The sequence below is a fragment of the Brachyistius frenatus genome, unplaced genomic scaffold (assembly GCF_029030835.1).
Source record: "Brachyistius frenatus isolate BFR_SWC_R1_liver_20210118 unplaced genomic scaffold, ASM2903083v1 Contig_10, whole genome shotgun sequence".
Lineage (NCBI taxonomy): Eukaryota > Metazoa > Chordata > Actinopteri > Embiotocidae > Brachyistius > Brachyistius frenatus.
The window spans coordinates 5,834,236-5,849,900 of NW_027210609.1; the positions used below are offsets into that span (position 1 = coordinate 5,834,236).

The 15,665-nt window shown below is 38.5% G+C and overlaps 2 protein-coding genes across 4 annotated transcripts in view; both read left to right on the forward strand.

Annotated features, from left to right (window-relative positions):
* Nucleotides 1–81: 81 nt before the first annotated feature.
* On the forward strand, nt 82–12,506 carry rab22a (RAB22A, member RAS oncogene family). Of its 2 annotated transcripts, none has more exons than XM_069691054.1 (7): nt 82–416; nt 1,758–1,837; nt 2,878–2,959; nt 6,605–6,676; nt 7,557–7,663; nt 8,230–8,323; nt 9,203–12,506. In XM_069691054.1, exons 1-7 carry the CDS (start codon nt 381–383, stop codon nt 9,221–9,223), a joined length of 492 nt encoding a protein of 163 aa, XP_069547155.1. In that variant the 5' UTR covers nt 82–380; the 3' UTR covers nt 9,224–12,506. The 2 variants fall into 2 exon arrangements, with proteins under 2 accessions (XP_069547155.1, XP_069547154.1); XM_069691053.1 differs by having other exon boundaries at nt 83–416; nt 8,230–8,339.
* Nucleotides 12,507–13,492: 986 nt separating this feature from the next.
* vapb (VAMP (vesicle-associated membrane protein)-associated protein B and C) overlaps nt 13,493–15,665 on the forward strand; it is an 80,722-nt gene continuing 78,549 nt past the window's right edge. For both annotated transcript variants that reach the window (XR_011310602.1, XM_069691097.1), the window contains exon 1: nt 13,493–13,688. Coding sequence is in view for 1 of the 2 variants with exons in the window: in XM_069691097.1 (XP_069547198.1) it covers nt 13,631–13,688 (58 nt within the window). In the remaining variant the exon portion in view is untranslated. The remainder of the gene's footprint in view (nt 13,689–15,665) is intronic.

A 15,665-nucleotide genomic window follows, 5' to 3' on the forward strand; every position in this document is an offset into this window, starting at 1 on the left:
ACTGAGCGCTTTGTGTATCTCCAAACAAAAATAACAAAACAAAAAAAAAAAAGAAGAAGAAGAAGAGCCGAAACGGTCACGTGACCACACGCCGTAGTTCCAAGATGGAGCCCGAGCAATTCGGCGGCTTCGCTGCTAGCTAGCTAGCTGTTTACAATAATCCCAACATGGCAAATACGACGGTCTGCTGGACGTTTTAACGCTCGTAGCGAGAGTTATTACACAACCCGAGATGTGCGTTTGTCAGCGTTTGACCGCGATGAAGTAGAGTTGTTTTTAAACCAGTCGCCACCTGAAGAATATTCAAGATAAAAGGCAGAAAACTGCCAATGATCATCATCATCATCACCACCGACTCGGATTGAGAGAGGAAGATCGATATGGCTCTCAGAGAGTTGAAAGTTTGTCTCCTGGGGGTGAGTCAGCATCGATTTCTATCTCAATATGTTCACCCATAGTCTTCAGTGGACATTTGACTGTACCTGCAGCATCAAAACAGCTGATATCAGGCTGCAGCACACTGATGGGACAGGTTAGGTAGGTAGGTAGGTATATACTTTATACTTTAGAGGTAAATGTGTTGACAGCCTGTGATCAAGTGGTCGTATGTTGTCTTGTCGAATAACGTTATTAGTCTTCGTTGCACTCAGTACTGAATACAAATCAGTTAACAGCACTGAAAGCATGTCTGGACAAAAATACATGTAATAACACCATGAGGTGTCATTCACTTCATCCCATTAATACTCTCCCACAAAAACACCCTCACATCTCCACAATTAGTTGATTAATATATTAGTCCAGCTGTTGCTATTTTAAGAGCAGCTCAGCTCATAGATCCAGCTTTCATGTAATGTTGAATGTAATGATTTTATGCTTTTCTGAGTTTTAAATCAATATACATTTTAATTTGTTTTCTCACAATGGTGTATTGCAAACTGTGATGGGCATTTTTAAGTAGTTTACTAAGGTTTCATGCACCAAAAATTGGCATGATTTATAATAGTACTTTGCTGCTGCTCTCTTTATTGAAAAAGTCAGGCACAGTCACAGCCTTCAAGCTAGTTTTTCTATAAAAAAGAGCATCATTTGCCTTCTAGTTTCACATAACATTCTTGAAATAACTTTCTCTCACTTCTGAGAATAAGATAGACCTGAAATAGTCGATATATTGAAGCGTGAACTGACAGGTTTCCACGACTCTTGGAAATTATTTGCATTTCTCTGTTCTATGTCATTGTAAATTTAGTATTTTTAGGTTTTCAACTATTAATGACACATTTAAAGTTGTCACCCTGGACTGTGGGGAACTTGTGCTGGGGATTTTCACTATTTCTTTGGCATGTTATAGGTTAAATGATTTGTTGATTATCATTAAAAAAAAAGTGACAAATTAAATAATAATGAAAAAAAATACTAATTTGTATACAGATATGGTGGTCTTTGCTGCGCTCACCATTTAAAAATCAGTCAAAGGAGAAACATTCATGCATTTAGACTGCTTATAACAACAGCATATGCTATAAGTTTTTCTGCCAGCATCTCATTAGGACATTCTTGAGTTAACATCATCTCTATTCTTTCTTTATTATCCTACAAGAGTTTAAAAACAATGGAAATTATTCTCTCCAGCTTGAATCATCAGTAAATTACAGTTTACGTGTGGGACAGGCTGTGCTGTGAGAATGTGCTTTTATACCTTTAGTAATTGTTTTTGAACAGGTTTAGTAAGCATCGTCTTCATTTTGTCTCTGCAGGATACTGGAGTTGGAAAGTCAAGTATTGTTTGGAGATTTGTGGAAGACAGCTTCGACCCAAACATCAATCCAACAATTGGGTAAATTAGTTTAATCTCTGTCTCATTTGTTGTTATAGGGACATTGTAATGTAGTGAATTCACCCATTCCTGTTGGAGTTGAAAGAACTGTCGGAAAAGGATTCAGCAAATATTTGATAATCAAATGATAATGATTGTTTTTAAACAGATTCTTCAATATCGGGAGTGTCTGCTTTTCTTTCTCCTGTGATACTAGACTGAACAAATGTAGATTTTGGACTTCTGGTCTGAAAAACAAGCAATTGTGATGTGTTTTTACTAGTTTGTGCGTAAATGTAAACCAAAGTTAAACAAATAATTGATTAACTAATTAATTGATTAAAATTCCAGTTCTGTTAATCAGTAATTTTATTAATTCATGAACTAAGAATGAACAATATTTGCTAGTTCCATCGTCTTATATGGAAAAAGTTAAATCTCTATTTCATAACATTATAATTAAAATCATTTTTTGTGGCTGAACATCAAGTTCATACGTAAGTAAGCCTTAACAATTTCAAAACATTACTTTATCAACTTGTGACACATATTTGTCATGATTTTTAACATTAGTTACATTTTTGGTAACCAATTTTTAAATAATCATGGATATATGTGTCAATATTTGTTGGCTAATTAAAAAAAACAAACAAGGAATTAGACATGCCAGATACATTTGAGGTAAATTACAAACAGCCTTGCCACACTCCCTGACAAACACTGACATATTTATTATTCAGCTGTGAAATGTCTGCTGAATATTGGCAGACAGGTTGTTTTTGAATTTTTATGACGCATCAAAATCCAATTTTATAAGCAAAACCAAATGGTATTGTTGTCAGCCTCAAAAATACAATATTGGTCGGATTCTATTTGATACAGTGTAAATCCGCCCTATTGAATCTTTAACACTTGATGTTGTTTACCGCTGGCTCCTAGTTTAAGATGTCTTTTTTATCGTAATTAAGTTTGGATGAAACCTATTAGTTGCAGTGACAGTTTTATTATTTGTCTGATATTTGAATCGATAGAGTGTCATTGACACCATTTCTCCTCTCCAGGGCCTCCTTCATGACAAAGACAGTGCAATACCAAAATGAGCTGCACAAGTTCCTGATCTGGGACACAGCAGGACAGGAGCGGGTTAGTAATATCCACTGAGGAATTGGCCTCAGCAGTTTTCTTAATAGGCTTGTGCATAAAGTTCAAGTATGTTGTGGCATAGCAGTACAGTTTAGTGATAGATATCAAGTTTGGCCTGTTCAGAAGTCTTGTTACTCTTACCATGTGGTTTTGTAGGAAGTGAAAGAGCCAACAACATGTGCATGCACCACTCCCTCAATGGGGGAAATGTGAACACTGCAGTTAGTCATTACTTCTGATAGGGGGCAACATTTACCTTTCTATAGGTAGAGTTCAACCCCTTTACAAATATTTGACCTCTTTTAGGGCTCTTGTTTTAGGAGTCTACTTTCTCATTTAAATTACACCCGGTGTGATGTTTTTTTTCTTAAAATTAGTGACCATTGTTTGATTTGTCTTGTAGAAAACCTCTAATCTGTCACGACATCTGTCACCTTTAATCTTAGTCACATCTTTGCCTCTGTCCTTCTTCCTGTTCCATTCTTACATTTTTGACACATTTAAAGGATTGCCTGCGGTCCCCTTTTACATTCATTTAACTCGTCACACCTTCGAAAAGTGTCTTGTCAGCATGTGTTGAGATGCCACTTGTTATATAATCTACACTCCTATGTGTCTATAAATGCCTTGTCACCCACACATAGATCAGGACTTAAACCATGCTTAGAAATGATACCTGATATAGGAAACAGGATACATTTTGGTGTTTGGGTACAATTTCAGCATTTAAGTCTGTGAAATCGACACCAATCCCCAAATGGTTGTAAGTAAGGAACTGCTTTCTCCTTTGACTCACACGCCACTTCCCGCATTTCTCTGCATTACATCTCTGCATCACTTCTCTTTTCTTTGTGCATGACCTTCTCTTTTTCTCATGCACAGTCCTCTGCTATTGTAATGTTGTATCCCTGCTGCTGCACTCTCCAGGGAGGTGAGATAAGACTCTGCCTGTGTTTTATCCTACTTTCCCCCGGGAGGCCAGTGCTTCTTTGTGGCCTTTAGGGGACATCAGTGTAACCCCATTTAAGATAAGATGTGAGGATGAAACTCAAGCCGTCTCTGTCGTCCAGTGTGTGATGCTGCTGGGTCTTATCTGAGAGTCACTGCCACTCCACATCCGAATGGCTTCCTTCTTCCCTGCTGTGTGTTTTCTCCTGTGCAACAAGCTATTTTTCTTTTGTGATTCTTTTGTGGTCTTTTCCATTTTCTTCACCCTTATATTCCCATAAATATACTTTTTAACTCCCGCGTGACCTCTCGGTCTCCCAAGTAGTTCACATCTGTGGTTGAAAAAGTAGCCGCATTCCTTCGGTAGGTTTCGCATGTGTGTGCGTGTGTGTGCGTGTGTGTGCGTGTGTGTGTGTGTGTGTGTGTGTGTGTGTGTGTGTGTGTGTGTGTGTGTGTGTGTGTGTGTGTGTGTGTGTGTGTGTGTGTGTGTTTTTTTTCCCTAAGCTGTTGTGCTATTGTGAGGCCTCTGTGGATCACAATCTGTTGAGTTGAGAAAGAGGAATACAAAGCCAGCCAATGCACATGTAAGGATAGACAAAGGTATAAAGGAAAGCTCTGTGATTCCCACAATCCACCATCCATAGCTGAATACCAGATGAAGCCTTACGAGTACATCTGAGCCCAGCTGTCAACAGCCCATCTGGGCCTCCCCCTCCGACTGCTCCTTCTCACAAAAAACAAGCAAAGGGAACCTTGCATCCTACTGGAATAGGAGGATCCCTTTCATTATACACCCAGCTCCTGGTTTCAGCAATTAATCAGCATTCTCTGGGCATCACTGGAGCTGTTTTCTGCGCGGCTGTGTGGCTAGACGTCTGGCCTCGCTGTGATTGCTCTTTGGGTTAAGGCACAGATAGACCACACAGGACTGGCGGTGGTGCAGCCCAACACTTGCCAATGATACAGACAGCACTGTCCTCAGTGCCTCTGCCAAGTATCCCAAGCTGGATTCCTGTTGGTGGACTTGGGGCCAGTAACAACTATAATTATGTGGAATGTGTGCTTTCCTGAGGTAACAGTGTCACTTCAAGATGGATAGTTTATTCCATCTTATTGTAAAGGAAAATAGGATTGGCGGGAAGGCAGGGTCATTCCAAGTGAAGGTCTTCTTGAGACACGGGTTGTTTCTTTTAAGATAAATATCATTAGTTAATACATGACGCATGGTTTAATTTGTCTGTCAAAAGCCACAGGGCAGAATATATTGCAAGAAAACATAAAAAGATTTTTGTTTAGTAATTTGTGATATCTACAACTATATTTTTGGTCTGTTTTTCTCAAAACTAAGCACAGATTAGAAAAAAGATAAAACTAATTGCCTTTTACTCCATTTTATATGTAGTAGCTAAAGAGTTGTGAAAAACATATCCAGATCCTTTACACAAGTAAAAGTAGTAATTCTACAGTTTAATGATACTCAATTGCATTACAAGTAGAAATCCTGCTTATTATACAATCAAAATGTATTAAAGTATCAAACTAAAGTTTATAATATGCAGCAGAATGACCCCTTTAAGAATCATATTGTGATACATGGTAAATAATATACAAATACTGGTGCAAGTAACTGTAATATTAAAGTACACTACTCAAGTTCTTGGTTATTTCTGTCACTGGATTTACTCCAGAAAAACTTGTATCCGTCTGGTGTAGTGCTGAACTCGTCTTTAAATCTGCTGGATGTTGGAGTAGCTCAGAAACTTTTTACTGATATTGTAGTTGGGTTTAACCTTATCTTTTCCTTCAAGCAGAAAAAAGCCCCAATGTCTTTTCAAATATTATGACAGCGGGCTTATTTATGAAGCCAGGTCTCACTGTGCACTGGAAAGTATTTTACCAGCAAAATACCAAATCCTGGCAAACCTCCAGCCTCCCAGGCAGCTATGGATTTAGAAATTTTGCACATGCTGTTTTGATTATGCGAGGCTTTGTGATGAATTGGGTAAAGATCAAATGTATAGTCTTGCATAAATATCCAAACGCTAACAGCTTTTGACACTTTCTGCTCATCTTTCTCTTGATTGCTTTCACATGTGTGAGGTTGTGGTGGAAAGACTTGCCACACTTCCATTTTAAATAAAGCCACTTGGCTTATAGGCTCGGAATACCAGGCCTTTAGTTTTGTAAAATGGTACATGTTGTATTTTTTTCCGCTTTTTTATACTCTTTGGAGTTTGTTATAGTCAACTTTAATGAGTTTAATAAACTCACAGTGATGTAATCTCCATAAATCTGTGCCTATGTAATGGATTAGCAGTAGTCTGTGAAAAGCCACAACGTCGTTTGATGGTCTGTGGAGTGTAGAAATATATTATTATTCAATTATACTGAAATGACATATTTAGTAATGAAAACTTGGAAGTAAATAGTCTTCAAAATGAGACTTGATGGATTTTTTTTTTAATAAGATTATTCAAATTCTTATTATTAACTCTGATCACCTTTAGTTTCTCTTGGTTTCAAAGCTATATTCAGACTCAATGATGGCAGATCAAATCATCTAGTTTAAGCTGAGATAAAGCTTATTCAGAAGCTTTAAACACACAACAGGGGATATGAATTTCTTTTGACAAGTTGATACATAACTTTACTCATCAATGCTTGTTTCTTACTTGGCTTTTCTCCAACTTCCCATAGTTTCGTGCTCTGGCACCGATGTACTACAGAGGTTCAGCGGCGGCCATCATTGTTTATGACATCACAAAAGAGGTAATTTTTACTGTTTCTCTTCAACTACTGATTCCACAAGTAAGTGTTTACTGTCTAGTGTTTGTTCCTTTCAGTGTTTTTTTTCTGAATGATTATTTGACAAGTGTATCAAATGAATAGGTCAATATTTTAGGAACTCTGCTAGTTCACTTTCTTGCCAATAATCTCTCTCTTTTAGAGTAAATATGAAGCTACAGTCAGCAGCTGGCTACCTTCATTTAATGTAGCAAATGTGTGTCACTGAGTGAAATACCTGCAAACTCATTGCCTTTCTGCAAATTTTTTTTAGTGTCAATCAAGTCTTTGACATGAATTGTGTCAATTCCGGAGAGTTTCTGAAGGTAGAGGTGGTGGTGGTGGGTGGGGAAGTGGATCTGACATTACTATGATTTTTCATGATTGGAGGCAACAACTCGACACTTTATTTGTTACAGAGTGACCCTGTTTCTGTTTTGCTCATGTTGAGCTGCTGCTACTACACTCGGGGGTTGATTTCTTGGGGTCGTTTTTGTGCACTTTTTTTTTTTTTTCAACTCTCACCCCAAATTTGTCCCTGATTGATCTATGTTACACCGCTGGTTGGTCGAATGACAGAACATTCGGGATATGTTTCAAATTAAAAGCTCTCGTTTCAAATTAAGAGCCCTTTAGCATTTCATACATGGTCCAGTCATTTGACCTCATCTTGTTATTTTAATTTTTGGTAATTTAGCCATAATGACATTGAAGCAGTGTCAATCTTTTCATTTAACTCTTGGCCAGAAAGAAAATAGTGTGTTTCCCAAAATGCTAAAATATTTCCAGAACTTTAAAAGGTGATACTTGTTGCTTGTCTGCATATTGTTTTATTCAGTAAAACATTTTGTTTATCTTCTCACAGGAGTCCTTCCAAACACTGAAGAATTGGGTAAAAGAGCTGCGGCAGCACGGCCCACCGAACATAGTGGTCGCCATCGCCGGCAACAAATGTGACCTGTTAGACGCCAGGTGAACTTGAATTAGAGTTGATACTCTTTGTGCTGTGAACAATGCTACTGTGTAGTAATGATAATGACATCTTATTTACAACTCTTGATGGGTCGATGATGGGTCTTTATATTTTACATGGTAAAATTCAGTAGAAACGATATTGTGGGGATACTGCATACTTGGAAAATTCTGCATCAGAATAAAATTCCCATGAATAGTATTCAGCTTGTTCTGTACTGGAAGCAGAATACGGGCTCTCATAGCCTGTGCCAGGCTCTTGTTTGTCCCAGTCTCTGTTGTTAATCTTTTATCATTATAGGAATTGAAAGTGTAGATATCCTTGCTGGAGGCTTTACTTATTTTCAGTGGATTGAAGAAGCTCCCATTGTACTTATTTTCTCCCATGTTTAAAGTGTTATCTGCCAGAGAATTAAACAAAAACTCCTGAGTCTAGTAAGTGAAATGGTGAAATCTTCCACATAATATGTGTAGAAAAATGTTGATGGTTGTCAGATCAGGCAGGAAACTGGAGAATCTGAACATATTGCAACATAGTGTTTCTAAAATATCTCCTTTATTTACAGGGAAGTGCCAGAAAAGGATGCCAAGGACTATGCTGACTCCATCCATGCCATTTTTGTAGAAAGCAGTGCCAAGAACGCCATTAACATCAACGAGGTGTTTATAGAGATAAGTGAGTGTGTTTCTTGAGCATGCTGGGCTGAACATCCTCAGGTCCTTATTTAACTCCCTTGACAAATTAAGCAATGAACAGCATTAAGATAATTGTTTTTTCCCGCAGAACATTTTAAAGCAGGGGCACAATGTGTTGAACAATATACTCTGTTAGTTTCTAACATAGTTTCTTTATGTTTAAGAGTGTTTAACCGTGTGTGAAGCAAAGTTCTGACGGTGATGAGCGAGTTCAAACTAAGCTACAGATGACGTGTTGAAAGCAGAATTATGATGTCTTGACACTTTTAAAGTCGATTATACAATTCATGGTAGCGCTACGTGCTACTGACCGTATGGCTGTATTTGTGTCCAGTTTCATACACACTGAAAATATTATCAAATTTTCACTATCTAATCTATTCATTCTGCAAGAGTGATAAAAACTTTGCTCAAAATACCTCTCCATGCAATGCACAAAGGAAGTGGAGGCACTGCTCATGTCTGAACAATTTTAAATAAATTGTGGCAACATTATAAGTATTAAACAACTTTATGTTGGTATAACATGGTAAAGCATGTTTGTTTCTTGCATACTAACTCACTAAACTTACAAAAAAAAAAACATATTTTGAAATTGGTATACAGCTAGTGTGCATGTCAGGAGTTTTAGAGAAACTCAAGCTTATCCGTTGCCACTGTAAGAAATCAAACAACTGCTCCCTCACCCAATTGCCTCTACAGATTAAACTAAACTATTGTGTAATAGTAAAAAAAAAAAAAAAAAGTGTGTAAATGGACAAATTGAATTAGAAAAGGGAAGCTGAATATTATTACCAGTGTATGTCTGTGTGTGTGTGTGTGTGTGTGTGTGTGTCCTCACAGGTAAGCGCATCCCTGTTGTAGAAGCAGCAGGAGGAACTTCAGGGAAAGGTTTCAAATTGGGACGGCAGGCCTCAGAGTCTCGCAGGACGTGCTGCTGATGATGCCGGTGGCTGTCCCCACTTGACCTGTGACCTGACCTTTGTTCACATTCCATGTTCCCAGCTTGTTTCAGCTTTCACCGCCACGCACCCTCAAACACCCCGCAGCCACCGACACCCGGGCAAAGCAGTGCCACTCCGACAGCCGTAGCAAACACAGATATTACATACATCATGTATCATCTGAAAATTGCCATCAGGAGAAATACTTCAGGTGACAAAATGCTTGCATTCATACATTCACAGATGAGTGAAAGTTACGTGCAATTTTGCAGACTTCTGTTATGGACAACAGAATCTGTCTGGTGTACTATAGCTCGAAGTTGATCAGAGGAACTTTACAGCGACAGATTGATGGATTCAGAAGTCATTTCTATTTGTACATATGTACAAATCTACTGTCTCTCAACCAAAAAAGGAAATGAAGTGATTCAATTTCACCAAATTATTTTGATAATTCTTAAGTTATTGCCTTTTTTTTTTGGAGATCTGTCTCCAAACATTCTCAACTTCATGAAGGATCCATCTTTAGTGTGAATGTGTATACTCGCTAATTTACATAATATTTTGAAGTTAATGTTAGCCATCCTAAAAAAAACTGTCTCTCTCCATAATCCTCTCATCGCAGTGTCAGCCGTTTTCAAGAAGGATTGTGCCCACTTAATTCGAATTTTATTGTGTGACTGTTGTTTCCACCAATGCAAAATACCGGAAAGGTGTTTTAATGCAAACCACAATCACACGGTAAAAGATGCAATAATGAAAGTTGTGTGGGATCCTACTCCCTGTACATTGAAGGAATAGTTCAGCATTTTGGAGAATTGATACGGCTGACATGTCTGTGCAGTAAATATGTTGCTGAAGGCAAGAGACAGTTAGCTCAGCTTAACATAAAGACAGAGTCAGGCAGGCTGTTTCAACCCGCTGATATTTGATGGGCACATTTGAGAATTGGTATCTTTTCCTCTGTTGTTCTTCCAACTGTCTCTGCCAGAAAGCGAATAAGCATATTTCCCAAAACAAAGTTTAACCTATAATTTTCAGGTTATTTCTCTCTCTCTTCAGATTGCCACTTACTCTTCAGAATGATAACAAATTGCTGTAAAATTTAACCTATGTGACCAGAAGAACCTTTCAGTCCACATCTACCAATGACGGGGCTTTAATCAAAGTTTCAAATAGTGACTGTTGACTATAATATGATTGCAGTTCCAGCTGCTCACATCTGCTCTGCATTTTACCCTCCTAATCACTAAAGAAGCATTGACAGAATCCTGAGTGTGAAATGCCCAATAATGCGCATGGGGCACAGAACCAGTTTCCCAATATTTTTTTTCTGATCTCATTTTACTGTTCGCTGGCGGGCCCGCCTGTCTTAAGTCTTTTGCTGCTACTTTGCAACAGTATAACTAGGGAGGCTGATTTTTGTGAGGTCTTGCCAAACTCTTTAATTGTCCCATAAACATTTTTCATCTTCCCTTTTCTTTTTCACATAATCAGCATTGGCTCACACATCCAATGTTGTTTTACTACTTGGCCTGTGATGAAAACAATGAGATCTGGAAACTAGACCCTCATTCAGAGGAAACTTTTATTCTAGAGCTGAAATATCCCATAAGCAGAAGGTTATAGTTGGAGAATCAGACGTGGCACAGTGTCGACACGCTGCCCTCTTATTGAACCTTGATCTCCGCTCTGCTCTGAATTACTGTGGGCACTTTGTTCCTAAATCAGCTTTATGATTTTCTTTTCTTTCACTTTTTCTGCCTCATTTCTCTGAACTCCGGGCTCCTACTGCTTCTACTCCTAGCTTTTCATTGTAGTACAGTATAATACGTCTGTTTCAGAATTATTTATATTCACATAAATCATTAATACTCTATGATTCTTATGCTATATTGCCGTGGTTACATTGGCCGAATTGAACTTAAGTAGCAGTGAGTCACCTGTGAGCCTAAACTGACTAATGAATTGTGTCTCATTGTAGGCATGTTTCTATCTCTGGAGCTCTCTTAGCTCCCAAACTTTATCTTCTTTTCAAATTTATTGAAAAAAAAAAAGGCCTCAAAGGTAGGCTTAATTAGACTCCGGTTCTACATTCATGAATATGAATTGTGTGTTTTCTATCCGCGCAAAACGATTTGCCTTTAAGCATCTTATTGATGAGTGTTTTAATCAGTGTTGCCTATTTTTCAGAATTTTCCTGTGGAGTGCAATAAGTTTTCCTGCGACAAATGCAGATTGTGACCTAATCCAAGAAATCAGTAAAGAGTTCAAAAATATGATCTCATTCCCTCAGCCTCAACAGATGACAATAACGGGTTTATATTGACCTAATTTTCTGCTGGTTTGATTGACTTGATTTTGCTCAGATACACTGTTGTTGACTAAATGAGCAGAGCGACTGGGCCAACCATGTCCCCTGGAAAACCAGAGAAGAAAACTTTTAATTCACTCTGCTGTCTTTGATGATTTATCCAACACTACATCATAATGCCAACTGTTGGTAGTACTTGCCCCACCTCCAGCGATTTCATTTAAAAGGGAAATCACTCTGGTACTTTGAAAGTCTGTTTGTAGTCTGTTATTATCGCTGTGAAATCACTCAAAGAAATAATCCTATAAAGCCTGAGACTTCTTGATGTTCCCTGATGTTGTTTTAGGTTTGCTCAGTTCTTACTGCTTTGAAGAACCAGGTGACAAATGAGGTCAAAGCCATATTACCACACCACACATAATTAACCCTTTTTTTTTTAATTGTTGATGTGATATACTAATTTAAAGTGCTAATCACATAATTGCTTAAAAATGTTGAAATTTGATTATTAATTATGACACACCGTTTTTTCCCTGATTTGGAAAAGGAGGCATGGACAGAAATTGTGTTTTGCATCTAAAAATATCAATAGTCTTGGGCTGGCCCTGGGAATGTGATTAATCTATATTATGTATCTTTTACAGTGTAGATATATACCATCAAATTGCACACAAATCAATGACTATATTCTATTTGAAGCCAGTTGTATGACCAGAATATACCTGTACATCATTTGCAGTAAAACCATCAGCAGTGTCGTTACCATATTTAGCTTTTTACTATGTTTCATATTGTTACAAAATGCCTGAAAACACTTGTTTGCAGTGTAATTCCAAATGTGTAAAAAGGGAATTGTTGGTTGTTTACTAATAAAAGACTGACAAAAATATATTTTCATTTTATGCTGTATTTGTGTGAGGAAAAAAAAACTGTCTGTGCGTGCAGTCTGTGGGAAGTTTTTCAGATCCCTTGTGTTTGTCCCAAAAAAGAAGGGTGCATTAATGTGTTCCTTGGGGATACAGTGACAGTGTTGTTAGGGATTGCTTGTGTTGTTCAGTTGGCAGCCAGCTGCCTGGCTATATATATAAATATGACACTTGAGATGTGTCTTTGACTGGCAGAAGTCTTTTCACTGAACTTTGAGGAGTGCTGAGAGGGCAAAACACTTCCCAGTCTCCAACTAAGTATTTATACATCGTATCTGTGCTCAACATTTTTGTAGGTTTTTTTTTTTTTTACCTGACAGGTACATTGATTTATTAAATTAATTAAAAGTACCACACATCACCAGGGTTTCAATTACATTAATTTATCACTGGGCTGCTTTCACAAGTGTTTTATAATGTCTTACTTGTTACTGTTTCTATATACTTTCCACTCCACATTTGTCTGACATATTATTAACGCAAGAGACCAGTTTTTAGTATGTTTTTAATTGCCCTAATTTTCTCTGAAGTTTAATAATAATAATAATAACAGACTAGAAAGTGGACATGCTGCAGAATATTTAAACTTGTGGTGATGGGTCTGAGCACCCCTCCCGCTCTGAGGGTTGACAGGATGTAAACTTAGATGTCGAACTCTTTGTGCTGAAATGAGAAACTGTATGTTTTAGCCACGTCCTTTCCAGGTAGGTTCAGGTTTCCCAAACACAGAGATGGCAGCTCCCCCCCCCCCCCCCCCCCCCCCCAAAAAAAGCCCTGGGTGCACCCCGGCATCACCCATCGCCCCCCTCCTCCTCCTCCTCCTACTCCCCCTCACCCCCTCCCCTCCGGGTGGCTTTGCAGGGGCAGTGACGTCACCGGGCTGTCTCTCACTCCCTTCCTGCTGCATCACAACAGCAGTGAGTAGCTCGAGTAGCACTAGTGACCAGGGGGACGGGGGGAAAAATATATATATATATTAAAAAAAACAAACACAAAAAAAAAAAAAAACTACCGCTTATTCCTAACACGGAGGTAACCGACAGGGAAACTGGTTGCAGCGCGATAACCCCGCTCCAGCTGTTGGGACATGGCCAGGCCGGAACAGGTTTTGCTCTTGGAGCCTCAGCACGAAATGAAATTCCGAGGTAAGAAGAGGGGAGGGCCCCGGCTGTGGACGGGAGGAGGAGGGAGGGGAGGAGAGGGGGGGAGAGAGCTGCCTCTACCGGCACCGTTAGTAAGCCGGTGTGTACCTGTGCCACACGTTTGGACAATAAAACCTTTTCGTTTGAAAAAGACCACGTCCGTTGTTGGAAAAGGACGGCGGCGTCAAAATGACAGCTCGGCTGGATTAGCTTCCAGTGGCTAAGCTAGCCGCGGGCTTTAGCCGGTTCTTCTGCAGAAACGGGATCTAAAGCAGTTTACGACTACGAAGTGGGGGGGGGGCGAAAATACCAATCGCTTTAAATAAGCGGTAACGTGTATAACCTTCTTAATTCATAACCCCTTTCATCGCACACACACACACACAAAAAACCTGCAACATCCCGAGCATGTCTGACTAGCTAACATTAGCTTCGCTCTCTGATTGGTTGTCTCGCTGTGTTGGCCGGCCAGCTGTCATTTAATAACTTGGTCAGCTCACAGAATAGCCGGACAACTTCTGCTGCTTAATATACGTTTGGCTGCTGGTCTGATATGCCCTCTGTCCTTATCGTTTGGGCTTTTATAATCCTTAATAGACAGCTCGGTACAGCTGTCACGTTTGCTTTAGGCCCAAAATAATGTTACATAAACACACACATGTTCCTGTTGAACCCTTTCTTGCAAACGATTACAAAACTCCCACCACAGGTTTTTTTTAAAAATAATTGCACCTTCTATGCAGGACTATGAAACTAACGAATATTTCACCATTTGTAGTTGTTTAAAGGTCAGTCAAACGTCGACTCTGATCTGGAGTGATGGTTGTAACCAACCTGTAGATCTCCCAAATACATTGAGTTCATTGGTGTTTGGTTTTGTGAAGCTCAAAGAACCTCCCCCCCAAAAAAAAATAAATAAATAAATAGATTGACTGAGAAAATGAGCAGGTTATAGTTTTGTCTGTTTTAAGTAACATCATCTGCATTAAAATGTGCAGGTAAGCCGTTATCTCTCTTACGTGTGTCATTCACTGTAATTACATTGCAGTAGCATGTAAATTTTTTTTTAAACTGCACGCTTGTTATTTGCATTAAAAAATAATTATATATATATAGTATGGGAACTGACATTTGGAAATAATGGACAAAACAGACCTGAATCAGGCCCCAATATTGCCCTCCTCCACTGTTATTTTTTCGTTTAGTATTACACTTGTACTCTTTCCACTTTACAAAAGGCGATAAGATAAATTTTGTTCAGATAATACATCTTTAAGGCTTGGTTTTTACCATCGGTAAGGGTTGTACAACCAGTGATTGTTAAATAATAAAGCTGGCATAATAAGGGCCAAAGTGGGGAATGTGTTCGATTATCTTTACTTGTCTAGTTTCCCTGCCATTTCTGGCTCTCAAGTGCTCAGTGTCAGGTCAATATTTTCTTATTAAAGACACGAATAATGTAATAAATTGTCCAGCAATATATTTTACATTTTTAAAATTGGTTAAATTCTTTCGAGTGGACACATTGCTGGAGGCTGTAAAATCCAGCAATTGTTATTAAAACAAACACAACTAAATACTGCACTTGTTGGTCCTACTTTCAGATTAATATTACCCATTAATATTCCTTTGGTTTACTTGTGACTCTTTACAGCACCATTAAAGTTTATGTAAAGGACTGAAAAACAATTGTGTTTATCAAAATAAAGGGTTGTCAGTGCAGTGTAGCTTATTTATAAATTTTACCTAAACTTGTGGACAACCATGGCACAGGGGAATAATCTATATCAAGATAGTTATTTATGACTATATGGGTAATAACCCAAACCTAAATATTCTGCATAGCCATGTACATAAAATGTGTTGATGTTTCATTGTTAATCAGACAGCCAGAAGGAACTATGTCTTCGTATACTATTCAATACCACAAGCCCGTACTAATGGCCGAGTAAAATGTAGGCATGCGGTGTGAAACCTCAG